The sequence below is a fragment of the Micropterus salmoides genome, unplaced genomic scaffold, assembly GCF_014851395.1.
Source record: "Micropterus salmoides isolate LMB-PRFRI ecotype aquatic unplaced genomic scaffold, ASM1485139v1 Ms_hic_scaffold_10, whole genome shotgun sequence".
Classification (NCBI taxonomy): Eukaryota; Metazoa; Chordata; class Actinopteri; order Centrarchiformes; family Centrarchidae; genus Micropterus; species Micropterus salmoides.
This window is the reverse complement of record NW_024040041.1, coordinates 2358842-2383702: the sequence shown is the minus strand read 5'-3', so window position 1 is coordinate 2383702 and position 24861 is coordinate 2358842. Positions and strand designations below refer to the sequence as shown.

The following is a 24861-nucleotide window of genomic DNA, read 5'->3' as shown; positions in this document are numbered from 1 at the left end:
TAACCTATCAAAATGAAGCCAGCGACAGCATGGTTTCTCTACCAGCCAATCGTAAGAGGCGGAAACGTGACGTATCGCTGTCAGCTGTTCTTGTTTTGCTTCTTTACCCCTTGTTTTCTTCCAGGGTTGGAGATTCCAGCTCTAAAACAATCACACCGCTACTGAATTTGAATTCATTTCTAGCGGAGAACCCGCCGGCTCTGCCTCCGGAGCTCTTCACACACCGCGCGCCCCACATTTCTCCCAAATTGGAGCCGTCTTCCGCCGACATCGAACGAAGAGGTGCAGCCGATCCCAGGCCTCCAATCCAGGGCGGAGGGAGGGAAGGAGGTCGCTGGGAATCGGGATGGAGACCGGAGAGCAATCCGCCGGGCCGGGCGGATCGAACGGACCGGGGCTCCGGTTTGGCTGCGCCTCTTTCAACCAAGACTCCACGTAAGCACGCAGACAAATGAGTCAACGAAAGACTCATCCTGCCCGATTTTTCCCTGAAACTAGACAAATGCAAACGGCTTTGTGATTTTTAAAGGATCTTTATTAAATTTCAAACATGACAGAGTACAGAGCAATTCCAAAAAATAAGCACCTAAACAGCATTTAGTCACTTAAACCTGAACAGAAGAAGAAAATGCGATTGTGACCAAACTAACTAGCCTATTTGTTGTTTCACCTGCCCAGAGACCAGCTAAATCTGGTGCAAAGCATCTCTTCTCTTTTTGAGATGAATGCGTTTTGTGCATGGTCCCTGAGGCTAATAATTATAATAATAACTGAGTCTCTCTTTCACTCTTTCCACAGATAGGCTACACCCTGCGGGCCATAGATCAAACTGGCATTCACTAATTCTATGTCAAAATCAGTTTACTCATGGGGAGTACCATTCAGATGTAGGTCTTGGGGTGGTGATGGTGCAGTGGATAAGACACATGCCTTTGGTGTGAGGGACCTGGGTTCAATCCCCCACTGTGACACAGGCATGCTACCTATGACCTATATACATAGGTCTCATTTATGCTGGGGACATGTCCCCACTACTTTGTTAAATAGCTGATTTTGTCCCTGTCCAAGGTGTACCCCGCCTTTCGCCCAATGTCAGCTGGGATTGGCTCCAGCCCCCTGTGACCCTATAAACAGGATAAGCGGTTGATGATGGATGGATGGATTGTTAAAACTGTTCTGATAAACCAACCTTGAGAAAGGTTTATTGCACAAAAACATGTAATGCAATGTAAATATAGGAAATATAAATATAAATGTGCATTACCAAAAAAACATAACTTAAGCTAAAAAGCAAGCTACTGATTATTGTATTATATTACATTAGATTTCTGTATTTTGAATTGCCACCTGAATTTGGCGTTTCCCTTTAAAGCCTATAAATAAAGACATTTCCATCATAAATTAGTGCAGAAAATTTTTCTGGGGAAGGACCAGCAGACCCCCTTCACCACTCACATATCTCAGCATTGAATATTTCTTTAAAAAGCTGTTAAAGTATTATGTGATCTTGTTTTTGTGCCCCCAATATTGATGCATTGTCACATCTTGTGAGCTAACTCGTAACACCCTTAATCTGAGCCCTTATGTCCCCACCACTTTTCAACAGAAAGTGACGCCCTTGCATTTATAGCAAGTGTAAGTCGTTTTGGATAAGTGAGTAACATGTAAATGTAAGTCTTCTGTGGCTCCGGAGAAGCTTTCCAAAGTTGTAGAAAATAACCCTGATGATGTCATGACAGCCTGAACATATGTGGGCTGATGGGTGATTATGATTATTACAAGGCAAGGTCATAAAATAAGTTATGGAGTTGCATCTTGGAAAATGTAGGAACCAGCACTTTTGGCACTTGACCTACAAGATTCTCTGTCAGGACATCTCAGCCTCTGCTGCTGCACAAGTTTTGAACAAGCCTGTGTCATAAACCGTGTCCTTGGACCCAAACCACGTTCATGCTAGGTCAGGATAATTCTTTTTTTTTTAATGGATTTCTGCTAGGGTTGCTTGAGTATCCCACAGCCCTACTGGGAGCTGCCCAGTGCAACCAGTTTCCTTCATTGATGTCTGTAATAGCGCCACTGGATCAGTAGGGTGTTGTGAGTGCCCTGCTCAAGGGCAGTGTTTGCTAAACAGTTGCTCTAACTCTAGGGTGTAACTCACATTGCAAAGAATTTTATAAAGTGAGCAACAACTGCCAAACGCTGGTCTTAGGATTCACTAGGATGTAAACTAGTGACATTCAAGCCACAATCCCCCTTCTTGAACAATAACATAGACATGCAAGTACAGAAAGTTGCTTCATGTTTAAGTAAGCTCCACTCATTAACATTAACACACACAGGACTGCCTCTGATACGTTTCTCATTTTGTTAAAGTGCTGAGGAATACAAAGATTAGAGCAGTATTCAGCAGTAATGTATTCTGTCTATCTGTGTATGTGCTTACTTGTCCTCACCTAACATTCATCTCCAGCCCATGTGGAAGCAACAGTTGTTAGACAGCAGAAGAATGTAGACTCCTGATTTTTCAGGGAAGAGAAAGCTGCATATTACACAATCACTTAGTTCTGCAAGGACAGTGGAAGTGGGCTGTATTTTCCTTGGAGTTTTGCAGGTTTAGGATGAGACAGGTCATGAATGTACAGATATCATGTAGGGGAATGAAGACAAAGGTGGCCTTTAATAAAATAATTGGAACAGGTGAAACAATCTGTTTGGACTGCAGTGTTAGGTGAGTCAACACATACTGTGTAAGGCTAAATAGCAGCAGATAAGAGAGGGGAATTTACAGAAAGTTGGTTAGCTTGTTTGACAAGATCTCAAATGAACATTTAATGAGTGGTCCCGAGGGCCATGACAACGGGTTAGTATTAATAAACCTAGGGTATGTTATTCTGTTTTTCTCATGTGTTCAACACCAATTGAAGATCGTTTTCTGAATGAAATGTTGAATGTGTCCATGTTTGTAAATCAAAGATCACTGGAGATATTATCCACTGGTGGTGGTTCTTACATTTCTAGATCAGTTTTGTTGTACCGCTGCTTTTTTCTTATTCCCATTTAGTGGACACTGTGATAACCCATGGTGTCATCTTGGGGTTTTCGCTGGTGGAGGTAACGAGTCCATTGGGACAGGATGCCCTGGCACACCCGTGGCCAGATCACCTCCTATATGCTTTTCAGCCATTTCCACTAATACGGTTACGTAGCACAGACTGCAGCAAAGCAACCACAGACTCCCGTTGGTGGTCCTAAATCGCCACTTAGGGTCAATGTCGCTGCCCCCCATGTAGTAGCGGCAGCTGTCTTTCAGGAGCCCTTAGGCAGTTCCAGGTAAGGTGGGATTCCTCGTGGCGATTTTGGTAGTAGTAATCCAGTGTTAAGTACTGCTTCTGGTGGTCAGGAAGAATGAAATCGAACAAGAGTTATGTATGTAACTACGGTTCTATAAATTCTGGATGAAGCTCTTTCATAACCGTGACCCTTGGTGTGTTTCCCTTTTGTAGTGGCCACTTGAGCAGGGGGCTTGTCCATTAGGTGCTTTTGTAAATGTTTGTTGTGTCTTAGGGAGCAGTAGGTGCATGGGTTGTTTGCACACACACTGATTTTAGGTGATTTGGTCCAGCTGTGTACAAAGTGAAAGGTGGATATGTTTTACCCGAGGTATGCTGTCGTGGCAATTTCTCCGAGCAGGTTATCTTTCTTGGTTAAATATCCTATACATGAATAGGCTATAAAGTGTATGCTACACACCACATCTGTACTCAGTGTTAATGAGGAGAATTATAGATAGACACCACTTGCCAAGTGCCCTTTCCACTTCTGAGCTGTAGCCCATATATAAGTGAATTATCCTAATTGTTTTCACATATTTAGATATTTCGACTATTTCACTCTCTTTGAACATGTGGCTGATGTCGAGATCCCTTATCCCACTGCATCTTATGTAAATGAGCACAAGCCCTTCCACTACGCTTAAAGCAGCTGAATTAGCCAGAGTGTGTAAACCGCTGTGGGGAGGGTCATTGGAAGGACCTGTGTCCACTGTTAAAGTCAAAAGTTAAGCAGCATGTGACATCACACACTTCAGCTATGCTGTGCTAAGCTGGTGTGTGTGGACCGATGGACTGATTGTGGTTTTGAACACTTGTCTACGGATGGGAGTGCGAAGCGTGTTCTGATTTAAGCTGTTGGGTGACACGGGTACTAAATACTCATTTATTGTAGAATCGTTGCTGCCTGTCGGGATGCACCCTGCCTTGCCACTTGACGATGTGGTGATGATTTTGGGAAACGACCTGGCTGGTATACTTTGTGAGCCAATGTGCCAGCCCCTGTGATTGTTGCCAAACTGCTAAAGGCCAATTGAGAGTGGTATGGGATATCTGGAGGTTTTTCAAGCCTGTACTGTGGCGCGTATTTAGCGTATTTATTTCAACTTTCACCTTTTGACAGTATTCAAATTTAGCTTGCAGCTTTTCTAGCTTTAACTTCAGTGCTTCTTTAGGTAATGCAGTTCAGGACGACTTTTACTTTTCATACTTTTCATTTACATGAGCAACTGCACAGTGGACAGGTTGTAGTCAAGGGACAAGAGATTGGAAACATTTTATTAATATTAATTAAGGACAGATGAAAAAACACCTCACCCAGTAATAAAGACAGTAACGGGCACCTGACAGGAAAAGGAAACAGCAGAATGTTTGGGAACATGTTTGTTTCTAATTTCTGATGTTTTACTAACTGCTCTACTCAGTCCCATTACAGCAATTGTTCAGGGGTCCATAACTTCATCTGCTCCAAAACACTTTTATTTGAGCGTGAAAGTTGGGGGCGACTGTGGCTCAGGAGGTAGAGCGGGTTGCCCATTAATCCGAAGGTCCAATCCCCGGCTCCTCCAGGCTGCATGTCGAAGTGTCCTTGGGCAAGATGCTGAACCCTGAATTGCCCCTGGCGGCTGTTCTGCCAGTGTATGTTAGTTTCTGTTTGAGCACTTAGGCTCAGTGAATGAATGTAGATGTGGTGGAAAAGACTAGAAAGGTGCTATACGGAGCATTTACAAGTTAATTTTTGCTTTTGGAAACAGTAAGTTGACAAAAAAATAAAGCTCCTAAAGCTCCAGTGATTTTGCTTTACACTTTCATAAACTTGGGGGACACACAAGAGACAGTTCAAAAAAGGAGTGGTAAAAATCTGTTCAGCAGTAAGGGTTAACGTCCAAAAACACTGGATCTTTCATTTCTAAATGCAGTGCAATGCATTTAGCCATAGAAGACATTATACAACTGTTTTCTCAGACAGGCTCTTTGAGATGAGTAAACTGATCCTCATGTATAAAACCGATGCACTGCCCCTTTAACCTCCTAATTGTACTAGTAGTAGCAGCTTTCATCCACATTCCCACGGTCTTCCTCACAGCAGATCTATTACATGTTATCACATGACCAACACCAGATACCACCAGATAAGAACTGAACCACTGCTTCTCTGTAATAACTGAGTAAACTCTGTCCACTAAGGAAGACTGTTAGACGTGGTTGAAAGCTGCAGAATGTTTTTTTTAAGTTGAACAAGTTAATATTTTTTGTCAAACCACTTTTATTTATTGTGAGGGCTGATCAATTACAACTGACAACAGAGCACTTTTTGTACATGACAAATTTCACCACTAGGGGGCTCCCTATAGGAAGAACCAGGGAAGGCACAACAGAATTACATACAGTACATTCATTAATTTCCTGCTAAGAATGTCTGCCATTGACATACTGAGAGTAACTGGAGCTTTGCAGATGCTTTCCTGTTGTGCTGATGCTCAATATGTGTTTGTATGTGTGTTGCAGGTCACTGGCTTTGGGAACAAAGACCGGCTACAAGCTGTTTTCTCTGACCATGGTGGAAAAACTGGACTGTATTCACGAGAGTGGTCAGTACAGAGCTCTGACTCTGCACTTTGTATCAGTGTCAGTTAAATATCCATCCAGTTAGCCAGTCAAACTGGCTAATTATAACACAGTCCATTCAAAGACGGCGCTGACAATTCACTTATCTTATCTTGTAATCTGTCCCATTTGTCAGTTTAGCCATTAAATGATGACAGCCACCAGAATCATCCATGTGTCCCTGGTGGATCATTGAGTTTCTGCATTCGCTGTTTTATTAGGTCCTCTGTCCCAGACTGACCTGTTTGCAGTGGATGAGCTCACATGTCAGGCCACGTCACGTCCTCAGGGTTCTCTAAAACGAACATTGAGTTTGAGAAAGACAGCCAAACACTGGTTACATTTACCCACAGTGCATAATCTGTCTATTATTCATACTCTGGTTGAGTTTATATTAAGGTTAATTTGTTTCCTTTCAACCCAGTTTTTTACTGTGCAACAGTAGTTAACTTGTAATACAGAGGAAATACATTATTTCCATAATAATACCACTCTCACTTTTTTGTTGACGTCAGAGTGGTGTAATGAGTCAACAGGTAAATTTTTGAGTCAAAAGAAAACCAAAAACAAGTCAAACAAGTGTGCGATTCTCAAAAGTGTTCTATAGCAGCAAGCTTTAGAATTATTCAAAATCATTTTCTACATAGCAGTCATACAACAGTCAGTAAAATACACAAGGTAAAAGGTCCAAGGTAGATTTAGTTATTATTTTACGACACAGGGTTGCATAACAAGATTAAGCTGTAGTTCCCTTTATGCTACTCACAAAAACAAACATCATATAAAATGAAAGTCACAGAAATGCTCTCACATGGTGCAGTGCTGAGGATGACAGTCTCACAGCCTCAGGGAAAGAAGCTGCTGTTGTCACACTGCAGCAGGGTGAACAGGCTGTGACTGGGTGGGCACTGTCCTTTAGTATCCTTTGGGCTCTTACAGCGGCTGTAGCTCAGGAGGTCAAGCGAGTCGCCCACTAATCAGGTTGGTGGTTCGATCCCCTGCTCCTCCAGTCATGTCAAAGTGTCCTTGGGCAAGATACTGAACCTCAAATTGCTCTTGAAGACTGTGCCATCAGTGTGCGAGTGTGACAAGAACTTTGTGTGGGAATTTACAGTCGTTTCTGAGCTTTCTTCACCAGCGTGGAGATGTGAGATGACCATGTCAGGTTCTCTGTGATGCTGATTCCCCGGAACCTGAAACTGTTCACCTGCTCCACCTCAGCTCCACTGATGTAGACAGGAGTGTGTGTCTTTATCTCCTTTTTTCCGAAGTCAACGATCAGCTCCTTGTTTCTGCTGACGTTGAGCAGTAGGTTGTTCTCTCTGCACCACAAAATTGTTGATGAGGAAATCCAATATCCAGTTGCAGAGTGTTGTATTGAAACCCAGAGTGCTGAGTTTGCTGATCAGTTTCATGGGGAGATTGTGTTGAATGCTAAGCTGAAATCCACAAACAGCATTCTGATGTAGGTGTTGATTTTCTCAAGGTGTGCAAGGGCTGAGTGGAGGGCAGTGGAGATGCCATCCTCTGTGGATCTGATGGTTATAAAAGCAAACTAGCAACAGTCCAGGTTGGCTGGGCAGATAGCCAAACATTAAGTTCATCATATTGCACGTCTTCTTTGTTTTTCTGTCTGTCATTATCCATGACAGATGAAGTCCAGCTTGTAGTCTCCTGCAGGCTGCCTGCCTCTGTTGTAAAATCCTAAAATTCTACAAATCCTGGTCATGTTGTGTGTTTGAAGAATGAAGTATACTGTTAAACAGTGTATGTGTTTCTTCTCAGCGAATAGAAATTCAAGTTCAAGAGAGGGAAGGTTTGTGGTAATTTAATGTCTTCCTCTTGGGTGTGAGTAATACTTTGGAGAAGTCACCATTAAAGCAGTGTCCCTATGACTGCCTGTCTGCCTGCTCCATGTTCTCTCCCAGCAGAGGCTCCAGATATCTACATCGTGGAGCGTCTGTTCTCCAGCAGTCTGGTAGTCGTGGTGAGCACCTCCATGCCGCAGCGCATGAACATCTACCACTTCAAGAAGGGGACGGAGATCTGCAACTACAGCTACCCCAACAACATCCTGGCTGTCAAGCTCAACAGACAGGTGAGAGCTACCCCATTTCATCCCCAACCCTCCAAGATTACAATGAAGGGGGCCGGTGTGCTATATGGCTATCTATATGGCTATCATTATAGAGTAGGTTGGGGGGGGGGGCTAGCTATTACAAAGAGTACGGTCTAGACTTGCTCTATATGAAAGGTACAATGAGGTAACTTATTATGAATTGGTGCTGTATAAATTCATTTGAATTGAGAATAACTTCTCCGAATGACTCGAGCACAGAAGAATATTGTTGCATGTCACTGTGAGCTATGTCTGAGACTGCAGCTTTGAGTTCCCTTTTGTGAAATGGAGTGAGAACAGTTGAGAGGTTGTTGTGACATATGTTCCTATAATGAATGGGATTCACTGAGCGTGCGATGACCTGAGGTCTGCTGTGTCTTGCAGAGGCTCGTGGTGTGTCTTGAAGAGTCCATTTATATCCACAACATCAAAGACATGAAGCTGCTCAAGACTCTGCTCAACACTCCATCCAACCCAACAGGTAAGACGTTAATACAAGACAGCGGATGTGGTTCTCACATACACTTTCTGTGGTGCTATGGTAGTGGGGTTTTAAAGGGATTTATTGCCATAGATTTGGCCATACGTCCTATTAGTGATAATAACACTGTACTCACAAAGTTATTTCCTGAGATCTGGGAACACAGCAACATATTAACATAATTCTGTCAGGACAAGAAACACAAGCAGTCAGATGATCACATAGATTGTCAACAAACCCCCTGGTGAAGGCCTTCAAACAAACTAGTTTGTATGACATGTTATTGGATCATGTAGATAGGTAAGTGTTCATACCAAATAACACAAACAATATAATAATAACTAAGAGAAACTACAAAAATTAAACTGGAATTATCCTTTATGTACATATTTATTGCAAACTTCGTATAGATAAGTTGAATTTTGTTTCACCTGCGGCTTCATTAGTTGTTACTCAACCTAATGAACAGTTTGATAAATTGCTCAGCACCCCAAGATGGAAAAGTAGCTCACTTTATAGCCTTTATTTAACCAGGAGAGTCTTCTTAAGAATCAAGGGGGACATTGATGCACAGCAGTAGGCGTATATAACAGTGTCATGATATTTCACTCTTCCAGTTTAGTTTTTAGTTCCAGTTTGATTCTCTTGCAGCTATTCTACTAAACGTTCTGTCAGTCATGTTCTACTGTCATACCAATTCCAACCGGCATATACTGATTCTTGCTGGGATAGCCTATGCCACTGCAGTTGTGTATGCATGGCATATTGCTGCTGTAGCCAGTTTAGCAGCTAAATATTTTTATCCAACAACTGATCATGTAGCTGTTTTTATTGAAAACAACTCTGATAAACCCATAGTACACGGCCTGCTCAGCACCAAACAGCAGACAGACACAGTTAGAGACTAGCTGGTGAACATAGTCCCTCACGATTTGGTGGACTCCGAAACAGAGTTAAAAGGGAGAGAAAATTGACATAACATTGTCTAAGTAGACACACCACTCCAAACAAATGCTAATGTTGTTCTGCTGGACGTGGAAACAGGCAACTGTTTGCTAACAAGCTAAGATGCCGGTGTTGTGTTCACACTGCCACTGTTTGTTCAATCAGTGTTATTGCTGATTTAAAAACTTTGTCCAAGGCTATAAACATACAGTGTATTCATGTTTTGCTTGTTTAGACTATTGGAGTGGTTTAATATACTGATGGGTTTGTTCCCTGGTTGTCAGTACCCATGTTTGCCATGAACTTCTATTCAGGTCAATTATTCTTTCTCCTTTCGCTCCCCTTGCAGGTCTCTGCGCTCTTTCTATCAGCCATTCCAACTCCTACCTGGCGTACCCTGGCAGTGCCACTATTGGGGAGATCATAGTGTACGACGCCAACAATTTGGTAAGAAACATGTCATCACAGAACATCTATTATGCTACAACCATAGACTGTATATAAGGCTAATCTGTCATCCTCAGGGATTTAAGTCAGGTTTATGGCACCTACATTGTTTATCAGATTTCATTCAGTGTCTGTAGGCTTGGAATGAACAGTGGAGTCTAAAACATAGAAACATGTCTCACCATCAGTTTTACATTAAGTTTAATTTAAATTTATGTTTACATACATTTTAGTTTTACATATAGTTGCGTATAATTTTAAATATTTTTTCTATTGTAGACAAAAACATATTTGTGACAACTAGTAACCACCTCACTTTCTTATTTATCAAGTATGCTGTTATTGGGAAAAGATAAGACGTAATAAACTAGATCTATCCTTTACAGTGGGTCAAAACTCTTTCAATACTTGTCACAAGTGTTTCTTATTTTTCCTTTAACTTGCACAAATCTCAGGTCACACACCTGACACTTAAGTTATTGCCAGAACACAAGTTGGCTCAGGGGCCAGTAGTCATACTGTTTTCTCTGAAGCACTTTGAGTTCATCTTCTCCTCTCTCAGTGTTCTGATACTTGTTTGTCTGACACTGTTCGCTCTGATGGCACAGCCCCTGGTGTCTGTTTGTATAACATCTTAGACTTCAAGATATTTTTCCTGGGACCTGGGGCCTTTTGATCTTAGGAATGGTGCCATTATGGACAATGTCCGAGAACTGAAGCCGAGGTTCCAGGGTGTCCAAAAATATAGAGTATACTGTATCAGTGTGCTGGGAAGAACATTTGGGATGTGGGGGCACTATAGAACACACACCAGGGAGGCTATCTCTAAGCTGTGGCTCAGGTAGGAAGGGACTTTGGCCCCACATATCATACAAGGTCTGACAAATGTGATAACATGTCAGTACGTAGCTGTGACTGTGACTGTGCGTTGGTTGCGAAACCTTACTTCACCCTGGAGTGAGAGCACTTTTAAGTAATCAGTTGTGCTTATCTACTTGTACACACAAGTTTTAAGTCTAGCTTTCCTCAGAGCAAGCGGCTCGTATTGTTCCTCCACTGCCAGCTTGGTTGATCTAACTTCCTTTGCTTTGAGTCAGACTACCTCAGGTTTCTTCTTAACTGGAAACACGTCAGCTAATCTCTGCCACATGCTGGCTGTTCATGTGAACTCAGCCAGACAGAAAACACCTCCCTCTGCTCTGTGTTGCTTCATACAGCAGAGCAACAGGGTTTGGGACAGCAGGTATTCTGGCCAAGACTGGAATATTATTTATTTGGCAAATGGCTTCTACTAGTATTATATCACGTCATTATTTCATCAACAAGATGCTTTCAAAAACGTGTAAACCATTGCAATATTGGGAAATGTATAATTTCTGGATTTGTGGAAGAGGTTTTAAAAAAAAATTGATTTTCTGACTTTAAGGTCAGAATTCTGACTCAAATACATATACATGGGGTCCATATCCTCTTCGGTACAATAAATAACTGCAAATAGATGGAAATGCAGCTAGTCTTGGTGATATAAACATTATGTCAATGTGGAATAAAACTTTCTTTCTGTCTCCTATGTCATCCTCATGGTGGTTTCAGAACACATTGACAATGATCCCGGCTCACGACAGTCCACTGGCAGCTCTCACCTTCAACGCCTCAGCCACCAAACTTGCCAGTGCGTCAGAGAGGGTAAGAAAGACCTTTGAAGTCTAAGACCTTCTAAGATAGGCTTGCTGTATATTTAGCTCCAAACATGAGGCAAGAGTTAGTCCTAGGTTGGCAGCCTGGCCATCAAACACTTTGGTCTTTTTATGGATGTTCATGCAACGAGATGGGAACATGGGGGCTGCAGGAAGCCCGCAACCAGAGATCCAGACCCCACAGTTCCGGAGCCAGAAACACCTTCAGAAAGTGTCAGAAGGAGAGAGGAGAGGGCTGAGAAATCACAAGACTACAGGAAAGGGAAGAAGTGGAGTTACATGCTTTAATGGGATACGAATGCATACAGATGGAGAGGGAGAGGAGGAGAGAGGAGCTCAGTGCATCATGGGAAGTCTCCCGGCAGTCTAGGCCTATAGCAGCATAACTAAGGTATGGTTCAGGACTCACCTGAGCCAGCCCTAACTATAACCTTTATCAAAGAGGAAAGTCTTAAGCCTAGTCTTAGACTACATCAGCACTACTACTTTTTTGTTTAAAAACTGAGTTTTAAAACAAAAACAATCTCTGTCTAAACCAGCGTTTTAGCTGCGGATCAGAATTTATCTTTGTCTATATTAAACAGAAAATCTAGTGACCATTCACGTACACTGGGCATACATGTTCCGGTGTAAATATGAAGCCAATTGTCTACTCCGCAGTTGCAGAAGATTTATCAAAAGAAGAAAGTACTACTACAGACGGAGATCCACACCAGAGATTTTTGCATGGATCGACACAGAGGTGGAACTGTTACTGAAAGTAACACTGGAGTACAAAGTAAATACGGCAACATGCACAGTACAAGTGTTATTTACACAGAACAAAATATATTAATAAAAATACCAAAACACAAACACTGTCTGTAGCATTGTGTTTTTGTTTTGCATGGCTGATAAGACCCAATCTGGAAGCCAAATGTGAGTGTCTGTTTTCGCCCCTCCGCACTAATACACCTCCCTGGAGTTTTAAAACAAGAACCGGGTCAGCAGCATTTTCAAACCTCTCTGTTATTGGTCTTTGGATTTGACGTTTTAGTGTGGACATTTGTGCAATCATAGCAAAAAGTCTTTGTTTTGACATGAAAATGTAGTAGTGTAGATGTAGGTTTAAATGTGGAGATGGTATCTGCCTCCCGAACACAAACTGGGACCTGGTTCCACAGGAGAGGAGCTTGATGGCTGAAGTCTCTGGCTCCCATTCTACTTAAGGAGACTTAAGTAGAACGTCCCTCTGGAACACATTGTTCCAGAAGAACCCTGTCATTTTGAACACTGTGCTTTCCACTCGCTCCATCTTTAAAGCTGGGATAGGCTTTAATTATATGCGTTGAAATTCTTTTTACATCCCGACAGTAAAAACTAAATCAAATGCTCTGACAAAAAATCTTGTATCTGTGGCTTTCAGGACTGAAATAATCTGGCCATTTAGTGTGAATGAAATGATTGGTTGGGCTATCTGCCTGTCTGCCTAACTGCCTGCACTCTGCCCCTGCATTCACTGTGCATGAACATGTGTTTTGGGGTAATGGCTTTGGAGGGAGGCTTTAAGAGAGGCGCTGGGAACTTTTCTGTTGGATACTAAATCTAGCTGTCTCTTACTGGTTTCTCCAACGTTACCTACCCCAGCCTTAAGCCTAAATGTGAACAGGTTTTGGCAGGTTACCATGTCTACATTCTGGCTCCCAAGAGAATTCATTATTTTACTTAAAATAGCCTCATGACCTATCCTCTAGTCTGGTCTATCAGACTTTACATCTTACATCTCAAAATCTCTCTCCTAATAATAGCAAAATCATCAGTACATTGTTTCTTTTTTTCAATGTCTTTCTATTGTTGGATACAAGAGCATAGTAACCTCAAGAACACAGGAGATCATCACGAGGGAAGAACAGTTGCTGTACACCACTAAGTTCCTTACAGAAATCTCAGTTTTTGCATGTTAAGGAAGCATCTGCTAGAAATGATGTAGCTCTTGTAAACCATTGTGAAGCTAGCACCTCACTGGCTGTCTGTCTTACAGGGCACCGTCATCCGAGTCTTCTCCGTTCCTGAGGGCCTGCGTCTGTTTGAGTTCCGCCGGGGGATGAAGAGGTCAGAAATCAAACACATCATATAAGATCTGTACTTTATCAAGGAAGTACACTGTCCAATGTATGAACACAGCTAAACCTTACTAAATAACGTGTTCCAATATAGTTAAACATGCAGCACTGCATTGCAGGCATGCACGCACTTGTGGCTGGAGACTTTATTACACGCTGATAGTTTATAGTTATTAAATGGCACATAATCTCTGTTTGCAGAGATCCTCGAGAGATGAGAAGACTGTGGTTTATTCCTTGTGTATGTGTGTGTGTGTTAATGTGTCTGTCTGCAGGTACGTCAATATAAGCTCGTTATCCTTCAGCCCTGATGGCCAGTTTCTCTGTGCATCCAGCAACACAGAGACCGTGCATATCTTTAAACTGGAACAACTGGGACCTAGGTACACACACACACACACACACACAAAACACACACAAAACACACACAAAACACACACAAAACACAACAAGCTAATTTAACCACATGGCATCAAAGTGTAGACCTGTCCCCTATTGGATGCTATATTTAAGGAAAACTATGATTTGAACTTGAACTTGGCTTTTATTTTATTCTAGCTCTGGACACTGGTTCTATCAGTTTGGATAACAATGTACTCACCAAAGTCTAAATGAAGTTGTAGGAAAGGCAGCTTTTTATGTATAGCACATTTCAGACACAGAGGCAATTCAAAGTGCTTTACAAAGGCAAAGCAAAGCATTAGAATGACATTCAAAACAATATGTAATAAAACACACGTTATTACCAGGTGGGTCCGGAGAGGAGAAGAAAGTGAATGCTCACGGGTGGTAGCTGGTAGTGGGCAGAGACTCTATCCCTTGACTCTGATATACTTCATATTTTAAACTCTTTTCAGGTGGGTGTTGAGGTGACTCCCATACAAGGTTTATGGCCTGTTTTGTTATGTCTTGTGGTTCTAATGAGTCCTTGTGTCTCTTGTCCTCAGCAGAGGGATCATATATGACACAGGAAGTAAAATAAGTTAGACATAAACAGTTTTAGTCCTGACTTTTGAGGCAAATACGTACTATTTACCCTAATATATGTCTGTGGCTCTGACATTTTTAATTTTATTTACTGTCAATAAAGTGCAGTGAATGAAGAGTACACAAAGTTGAAAGCCATGTGTTCACTTCCAACAATGTGCTGAATCTCTCCACTCGTCTCCTGACTGCTGGCAGAGAGCTGCTGACACACCTCAGTGTTCAAGGAGTGTGTTCAATAGATCGGTAAAGGCTTGTTTTAGTATCTCTGATTGTTGTTTCACGTCGTCATTGGTCCCTATGTGCACAATGATGTTTTTCACATTTGGGTGTGCAGCTAGAATATGTGGGATTCATTCTGTCACAGACCAGATCCATGGGAAAGCAGCATGTTTTGGGGTTCTAAATGCTAATTCCTTTTACATCTTTAACAGTAAAATCACCCACAATCAGTGTGTGGAGTGTGAGCAGATCTATTGCCAGACAGTCCTGTTTTTTAGACGTCTTGTTAGCGTTAGTTAGCCATGTGTTAGCATTCTTTTGTCCAGTGTTTGGAGTCCATGGCAGTGGTGGTATTATTCCCACACAGTCTATTCACCTCCACAATCTCTTCTAATCAGTGTTATCTGAATGTCAAGCACTGCCAAGTGTGTGAATGTTGTCTGTGGAGAAGGGGGGCATCTTGCTGCTAACTAGCTTCAGCTAGTCCCAGGTTTCCAGTCATTGTAGTTCAGTACTGTGAGACAGCAAATAGCTTGTGCTGTTTCTGGGCCATGCAGTACCTGAGAAGTAATAAAAGTGATAAAAGAAATACTATGGCAGCCTTCTGTGTCTTTCATAAATTAAAGTCCCAGTGATTTATTAGTATCCAGGATCCACTTTCTATAACTTTTATTAGAACTAAAAATATAAGCAAATCGGAAAACCAAAAGCAAAGCATTTGCACTGTAAGAAAGCCGAAATCTCTGTGAGCATAAACTTGTTCTAAAGGAGGCTTGTTACCCTGTCTGTAGTGGAGGGGAAGAGGCTGCCACCTGGACAGCCTACGTGGGGAAGATGTTCTCAGCAGCCAGCAGCTATTTCCCTGCTCAGGTATCCGGCATGATGAGTCAGGACCGGGCCTTCGCCACCGTTCACCTCCTCACGTCCGGTCAGAGGAACATCTGCACTCTGGCTATGTGAGCTTCTCTTTAGTCTTTACATTACAGTCATTCTGTGTTTGTGTGTTCTTCTAAGTTTATTCTTGACAGAACCAGTTGTGTTTTATACTTTGAGAGAGAAGCGATTGTAACCAGTACTCAACCCACAAAAGACTCACAGTAATGGGGCAAACTAACTTTAGGATGACAAAAGTATAAATGAACCCCCCTCCCACATTCCTCTCACTGTTGGGTTAGATCATGTACACTCTGGGTCGGACGTTCCAAAACAACTGAAATGGATACTCAATCTGGTGTTTCAGGATCCAGAAGCTCCCACGGCTGCTGGTGGCCACAGCTGACGGCCAGCTATTTATCTACAATGTTGATCCTCTGGATGGAGGCGAGTGCATGTTGGCTCACAAACACAGGTGAGGCTACAACTGATTTTAAAGGGGTGGGGTTGATGTTAAACATTAGACTAAATGAAAGAGGGGGAAGAAAGCCCTGCGCTCTACTCACCTTGAGAGCAGAATTTTTAGTCCATACAGTTAGACAGTCAGATTTCTTGGCTGAAGTACGCCTTGTTTTTTTACTTAAAATAAGAAAAGCAGACTTATATTCAATCAAGAATTCATTATTAATAAAGCCTTAATTTTAACAGTTTTACCAAAAGTTGTATACTTTACAGAAGTAAAATTTACAAGGAATGAGCTGGATAATTTTTTCGAATGTTTAAATCATCTTTGGCAATGTTATCTCATGAGATTCTCCTGTAACTACTGAAGAATATTTCAGAGAGGGAGTTTTCATAGAGACCAACCTTACAGCCGAGTAACAAAAGAGAAAACATTTTTTGCTTTTAAATGTCCTTTAAGTGAATATATAACTATAGGATATGAATTTAAAATCAAAAGGAACTAGTAATGTGCGAACCACCACAAAAGCTAAATTTAGAAATGTTTCTACGTTTAAGGCTGAGACAAGCTTTTTTCTTTTGTCTGAAAGTTGCTTTATTTCCTGCATAAAAATAATTCATAATACAACAGAGATAAAACAAATTTACGCAAATTGGCTTTTTTGGATTCTGCGACTTGAAGTTGACAAATTCAGACATTTTCAAATCCTACACACGGGGGATTTACAGGAAGATTCCAGTATTTTACTCTGGTTCTCATTCTGATAATTTTGTGTTTGTTTGATTGAGTCATGCTAATTAAAAATGGTGGTAATAATTAAGTCAGCTTTTCTAAAAAACTTCAGTTTTACATAAATCATTTTAAACACTTGTCTCTCTGTCCAACTGAAGGTAAGCACAGCTTAGCCTCCTGGATTAGCTACTGTAGCTAACGCATAGGGATCTACTTCTGTTGGATTCGAGTCTCAAACTCGAGTCCCCATCTCTGCGGTGGGTCAGTGTCCATTTAAGCATGTGGGTAGCTGCAAATGAGAGAAGGTTTGTTTATATTGTTGTCTTTAAAGGATGTTCAAGAAGTTAGCATGACCCATAGTGAGGATGGCCACAATTATGAGAATGAGACCCAGGTTATGAAATACCAGAACTTTCCAGAGAACTCAGTCAAGTCAAATTTTAAGTTGATTTACAGCTTTCACTCCGATGTTCATGCTTCCTTCCTTCTTACTCTTCCTGTCTTAGGCTTTTTGGTGTTGATGATGACCAGTGTGAAGAAGCAGAGTCAGAAGGGTCAGAGGTCACAGGGCCAGCACAGGCTTGTCCATCCTACGCTGCAACCGCTGCCTTACCAGCCTCTGGTCCCATCACTGCAACCCTCACAGGTTAGTAGTCGCAGACATTTCTCCATCTGTGCGTAACAGGAAAGGCTTGACTGTATTGCTGAAATCGCTTCCCCATCTAAACAGAATGGTTAACTACCACAGGCCTTTTTATTCAACTTATGACTGTAATGGCTTGAACTAAGGAGGACTGCAATGTTTGTGGTGGACAACATACTTTTTGGAGACAGAAGCAGGGAGATTCTTAGCAGTAAATAGTATCAGGATGCTCTAAAGAATTGTCTGCCCCCTGTTTCTACCCAGGCTACTCTGAAGACGGCGGAGCAAAGAAAGGCGAAGTCATTCCAGAACACGAGTTCGCTGCCGGACCCGTGTGTCTAGACGACGAGAACGAGTTTCCCCCTGTGAGCATCCAGAAGCGCTAAGTGTCAGCTATAGCTAGCTCCCCTACAACAGGTGTAACTTAAAGGCATGGCATTCGAGAGTATTCGTGCAAATAGAAAAACTCAGATTGCAAGCTAACTTACTCTCTGAAAAGATGGCCGTCCCACTTTCCTTAATATCGACAACACATTGGTTTGACTGTCAAATACTAGCAAGATGCTCTGCAAATGAGAGCAGAGTCTTTGGACAAAGTTGTATGAACATAATCCACATTAGTAATAAATTGTTAACTTAGTGTTCAGTTTATTAGGCCCACCTAGCTAAAATTAATGCAGTCCTGCAAGCCTTCTTGAAGCTTATTTCTAAAGCACCTTTCCAGTTTTCTGACCACTCAAAGCGCTTTACATTACATGTCACATTCACCCACTGATTGTAGAGGCTGCCATGACAGAAAGGAACAACAGAAAGGAACTTATCATTCAAACACTGATGGCACAGCCTTCAGGAGCAATTTGAGGTTCAGTATCTTTCCCAAGGACAGCTCCACATGCAGCCTGGAGGAGCCGGGGATTGAACCACCGACTTTCCAATTAGTGGGCGATCCGCGCTACCTCCTGAGCCAGTCACCCACGAGGTGTTGATTTAACTGTGTGGTCATTTTGGAGGCTGCAGTTTGTGCTGCTGTTGAACTGGATTGCATAATACTTAGGTCTTCTGATTATGTAGTGACTATGTCACTGATTTAAATGGATGAACAAAATGCTTGGTGGCCATGGTGCTTGTGAAACTCGTCATTCCAAATAGGTAGGAAAAAAAGGAACAAATAAAAAAGGTGACAACCTTATGCTCAGAGTAATCACTGACTTTCTATTTTTCACCATTATCTGTTTCTGCATAATCAATCACTAAAGCCCCTTTCAGACATGCACTTCTTTACATTAATCTGATGGCAATTTAATATGTAGGTGTCATGTCTGAATAAGCACCTTAAGATTCTTGTTAGATCAGTCCATAAAGCTTTTTCTCCATGCAGTGCAGAGAAAGGTTATTATTGCATGCCCACAGAAGTAATCAGAGCAGCAGTCTCTCTCCCTATATTTCAGATTTTCATTCATCAGTATACACCAAAACGATTTACATACAGCATTTGAGCAAATAGCAAATGTCCAAACTTAACATGTTGTCATTCTGAAAGGAGGAAGTGAAATTCTCATAAATGATCAAACAGTGAATCCCTGAGAGGACGTCCTCACCATCGTCATAAAGCTGCAACAGGCCAATCAGTTTAATTTCCCTAATTGACACGCTGCAAGAGAATAGAAAGCACTCTTCTACCTCTGTGTAATTCTGTCACATCTGTTCTCCGACAGCGACGCCGTTCCCTCTCATGCACCAGGTGGCAAATATTGCACAAGCATTGTGGATCTTTCCATAATGGTCATGTCTGTATTAAGCCATAGAGGACATTTTGTCTAAATGACAAAAGCCATCACTTTAACAGACACATGAAGCCAGCAATGTTACGTATCGCATGTTTGGAAAGGGCTTAATCGGAACACTGTGTAGCATTTCCAGTGATGTGACTTTTAATAGTTTGCCATCTGCAGGACCTTTTGTTTGAGCAGAAAAGAACAGGCCTGCTCAGGCTCTATGGCTCCACACCACGTAACTACCTTACTATGTGAGTAGTGGACATACTAGATTACATGCCTGCCCCAGAAAATTCCGGTTTTTCAACCTACTCTCACAATTTTGGCCATTCTGTCTACGGGCAATGCTGACTTCACACTCGCCACCTCCTTCTAGAGATTCAGGAAATAAAGAATCTGGCAAAAAGATGTGCATTTGGCAATGTATGTGCCTTCTAAAGCCTTCCAAATGTATTGTAATTTTACACAAGTCCTTTTTCAATACCACATCTGAGTCCTAACTAAGGTAAACACAGTAATTAGCCCATTGATTAGCTATTATAGCTACATCGGGTTTCTGGGGCAACTAACCTAGTTTCCTATTCATCTGCAATAATAACAAAACATATATTTGTTATTGTTTCACACATAATAATCAGCATGTCAGCCGAGGTAAACGCGTATTACAAAAAAAATGCCCTGAAAGGTTTGATTGTTTTGCTTTTGTACCGGAATTTCCCGTTTAACTGTGTACAGAGAGAGAGGACGTGAGCTGCATTTGATAAATCCTGTGGACAAAACTAACAGGTCTGTTCATGTGTTTTGGTAGATTAATTGGTGCCGCGACGGGACTGGAGGTGGCCAGGCGAGGCGCTCGTGAGTGGGTAGAAGGACAGATGGACAAACAGACAGGTGCTGAAAAGTGAGATGAGCAGCAAAAAAAAAAGTTTTTCAGGGTGCCAAGTTATTTTTTCAGTCAGAGAGAAAATAACACTGATTAACATTCAAGTTGAAGTGGGAAACAAAACACTGACCAAGAAGTAGATGTCATGTAGTCATTTCAGAGAGAACCATAATCTGGTCCTCATGTTACGTAATGGTTGTGTTAAAGGTACTCTTCTGATTTGGTCACAGCACCAGTAGTACCTCTGAAAATCCTTCCAGCTTACTGTTGAGTTTCGAAACATCAACTGAACTGAGGGGACATTTCTGAACTTGTAGATGCTGTTGGCTACTTAAAAAAAATCAGGGAGTTTATCTTTAAGGAGTGTTTTATGAAAGTATGACATGCATGCTGGAGCAGAAATATAACCACAGTTTTCATTAGCTTTATTACTTGACATTAAGTTGCATTATTGTAGCAACATTTTATTTTTCTCATTAATAATACCTTAGTTTACATCTATGATAAAGAACTGAATTGTTTTAATGTTTATTCTGTATTGTATTTTACTGCGTTAACATGTATGAAATGTGTCTGTGTATGCGTCCTGGATATATTTCAGAAGGTGTGTATGTACTGTTATTTGTGCCTATTATCATTTGTAAAACAGCAAATTATTCTGCTAATTGCACAAGACCAAAACAAGTGACAAAAACAAAGAAATAAACACATAGTGGAGTAAGAATGGACCTATGCAAAGCAAAGAATTTGTCTTGTTTTGTTTTATTTTATGTATTTGATGTCTCAGTCGATAAAAAAGCTTATAGATTTTATGAAGATGATTTTAATGATTGATGTGGCTGTGGGTGTTTATGGTAATATATGGGAGGTCAGTTACAGCTCGACATTTCACAACATTTACAGCCACTCAGAGATATTCACAGGTGGTAAAAAATCTTGCATAAGCGTTTAGCTGTCAGTATATAGTGATCTATTCAATATTCTGACCATTCTAGACTGTGATTAATTACTACAGCTTCAATTACATTTAGCCCAAAAACACCACCTTTCAGTAGAAGAGGAGGGGAGCTGCTTTTTACCATCTTTATTAATTTTCTGTATATCCTGCAGCCTGGAAATATGCTATAATTAAACCTATTGCTTTGATACAACCTGGAATAATAAAAGACATGGAAGTATTCTTCCTGTTTTGTTAAAGGTAGCAGAAAAATGTGTAGCAGCACAGCTGATCAGTCATTTTACATCCCATGTATTTTGGCTTCAGTCACTCACTCGACTACAAAAGCCAACTGTTATCTAGTTGAAAATATTAAAGCTAAACTTGATAAGGGGGAAGCTGTATGTGCACTGTTTCTAAGTTTAAGAAAATACATTGACAGTTAAACACAACATTACCAAAATGGCAAAATTATATTTTTCTTCTGCCACTTTATGCTGATTCAAATCTTACATCCAAAACAGAAAGCAGTGTGTGAGGATCAAGTGTCACCCATTCTCTATTCGAGGTCTGCTCCTCTTTACTGGAGCTGACGTCCAGGATGATACGTGAAGAAAACTGCGAAGAAGCAGCTCTCAAACTTACACAGATGATGGAGGTCGTCACACAGTGGATTGCAGATTCTTGCTTGCATCTTAATGTAAAAAAACCCAACAACTTAACGTTACTCACAGAACAAGCAAGTGACATTCATTGCTCAGAACAAAATTCAGTTTATACATGAAGTGAGAAGCGACAGGTGGTTTCCAGTTTGAAATGCCTCAGTGTCATCTTAGACTCTGCTTCAAAAAACAAGTTAAGCAAGTTGTTCCAAAAACATTTTTCAACCAACACTTTTAGATTTCTTTGGAAATACCTGACACCTCAAGCTGCTAAGATTTATTTCCATGCTGTGATCTCACATATGTCTCTTACCGCTGATACAATAACAAAGCCGGTATAGTCTGTGTATAACAAGCTCTCAAGGTCCTGGATAATAAACCTAAAAGATACCATGACTGTAATGTACTCCCTAGATATGGTCTCCATTTCTCTGAAAATGGTATTAAATTTCATAATCCTTGTTTAATATTCAAAATTCTTAATGGATAAGCATCTCCCCCATTTGCCAGATTCAATGTTCAGAAAAATGTTGGGCAGATTACGGAGGGGACGTAGTTGTCCCAAGGAGGAAAAGATGCCTCGGAAAAGATGCCTCGGCCAGACATCCTTTACAGTAACTGCTTTTCCAGTTTTGGAACATTCTTCTGTTAAATATATGATACAGCATCTCTTGCATAATAATAATAATAATAACTTATAAAAAAGGCAACCAGACCCTCCATCATACCTAGTCCCTGCCCTCCTTGTTTGCTCTCATTTACTTGGCTTGTGTGTCAGATTGTGTCCCTTCTGGTTTTAATTGCCTGCAGTTTACAGCTGCTACTTTACATGATGCTGCTTTACTCCTCTCAGCTTTTTATCATGTTCATATGTTCATGTTTTGTTTTTTTCCTATTCTAATCATACATATTGTGTTATAGTTATTTGAATGGATAATTTAACAGCAGGCCAAGAGACAACAGCTGAAAATTAGCCTTTTGGCTAATATACTGGCACATTTACAGTGATGCTGATCAGTATGTAAATGTAAATGCTCTATATTTGTATAGCGCCTTTCTAGTCTTTCTAGTCAACTCAAACAGTAAAGCTGTACTATTTCAGTCTGGTCCTTTCAGAAGTTATTTTATAATACTTTCAAAAAGCTACTCAAGCAACAAAGCTTCTCTTACAAGTATGTACCCCGTGCATAATGTTCCCTGTCACCTTCAAGTTTTGATCAAGAAGTGTGCAATTGGAGACCAAGAAATAGTTCTTCTGTGATGGTGTACTACCTGGCCTTGTGTCTTAGTTTTAGGCAGTTTGATTAAATCCAACAATACTTAGGAGTATGCATCATGGAAGCACAATATAAACTAAATGAAACGGTAAATGGACTGTACTTGTATGGCACCTTCCTAGTTTTCTGACCACTCAAAGCGCTTTATGCGTTTTAGGCAGGTGTGGGATTCTCAATATTTTTCTGGCATACTAAATAGAATGATAGTATGGGTATGACGGTAGCCATGGTTTGTATTTCAATGGCTGACACCTGTCTTCGTAATATATAAATTATGTTTTTTCATTTCTTTTCCCACTGTGTATAATGGTATGATTAAAATACCATCCTCTGAGTTCTTCTTTATAAAATATCTTTTGGGGCTTTTTTAATGCTTTTATTTGACGTTTGCAGTAAACAGCTGACAAAGGTCTCTGCCCAGAAAGTAGATGTTGCAAATACATTGTCAGTGTTTAAAGACCCTAGGGTCACCAGGACACTACATGATTTTGTATTTTCAGGTTCTGGACTACCTGGTCTCATTAGCTTACAGTGAATACATCAAGTTATTAATGTGTTGCAGCTCTAAGATGAAAGCTTCTTACCCTTTCATCAGCACTCTAAAATCCACCAGCCCAACACTTTTATAGCATACATGTTATCATTTGTGCTTTTTGATTTCAACTGCAAACTACTTCATCAACCTACATCCTGAGGCACTTGAAGGAACCCTGAAAAGACCACTGTGTACAGCAAATATCTATAATGTTCTCACTATGTTCTTCCTTTATCAGTACAGCCGTGCGGTTGCCAGACGTTAAGAAAACCCTTATAACCAGCTGTAACCTCACACCTACAAGGACAACATACTGCTGAGGGAAGGCAGATGATCCCAGGGGAAAGAGGAGAAGCAGAGAAACAATAGAAAACAATCTCTGACAGCTAAACACAAAGGGCAGAAGAATAGAACCCAGTCTCAAGTGCAAGAAACCAGATAGTTTCTGTTGCGTACAAGAACATTTTATTTCTTTTGGGGGGATTTTGCATTCCGGTCCAGGGACTATACATTTGATCACTGAGTTTATTTTTTGGATTTTACTGAAATCTCAAAAGCAAAGGCTGACAGAAAGGATGTTGCCATCATGCCCTTATCAAGAATGACACACAAAATGATATGGAGCTTTAACATCTGTCAACAACGGCCATCACACATAAAACGGCTGCCCAGATGACAAATGTTTATCTTGCTCTAACGTCAACATGCCAGTGTTGAATGGTTAAACATTGTTATATCTTGAATTTAAATGGCAAAGTGCTCCAATTTTACCACCAAATACAGTAGTAGATACCCATTTAGAAATTGCTGTTTGTCACCTGGGGTGTCCTATCAAATTCCAGGGCTGGACTTTGTCTGGCCACCCCTTAGACACACCCCTGCATCAAACTTCAGAAGTACTCCAGGTCAGGGCACTTTTGAGCACTCAACATACGTCAAAGGTGCAGTCACAGCTGAGACACAGGTAAGTTACTTCTAAATTCCACAGAGCTAAATACTGGCTAAATGAATCATGACTTTCATCAACATTAAACAACTTTAAAATGTCTTAAACTTACACTTCAAATAGCAACAATTATTTTAGGCTAAATAAAAATCCAGTGTATTTTGATTGTGAAAGGGGCAGGCAGTTCTTGCACATTTTGGTT

The 24861-nt window shown here is 41.0% G+C and overlaps 1 protein-coding gene across 3 annotated transcripts; it reads left to right on the top strand.

Annotated features, from left to right (window-relative positions):
• The first annotated feature begins 79 nt into the window (after positions 1–79).
• Positions 80–21045, top strand: wipi1 (WD repeat domain, phosphoinositide interacting 1). 3 transcript variants are annotated; one of them, XM_038739442.1, is made up of 13 exons: positions 80–435; positions 5838–5920; positions 7865–8034; positions 8440–8536; positions 9831–9928; positions 11522–11614; positions 13646–13716; positions 14003–14110; positions 15725–15889; positions 16174–16281; positions 17508–17647; positions 17909–18009; positions 20228–21045. In XM_038739442.1, exons 1-13 carry the CDS (start codon positions 347–349, stop codon positions 20276–20278), a joined length of 1374 nt encoding a protein of 457 aa, XP_038595370.1. In that variant the 5' UTR covers positions 80–346; the 3' UTR covers positions 20279–21045. The 3 variants fall into 3 exon arrangements, with proteins under 3 accessions (XP_038595370.1, XP_038595378.1, XP_038595374.1); XM_038739450.1 differs by having other exon boundaries at positions 17909–18061; XM_038739446.1 differs by having other exon boundaries at positions 81–435; positions 7868–8034.
• The last annotated feature ends 3816 nt before the right edge of the window (positions 21046–24861 follow it).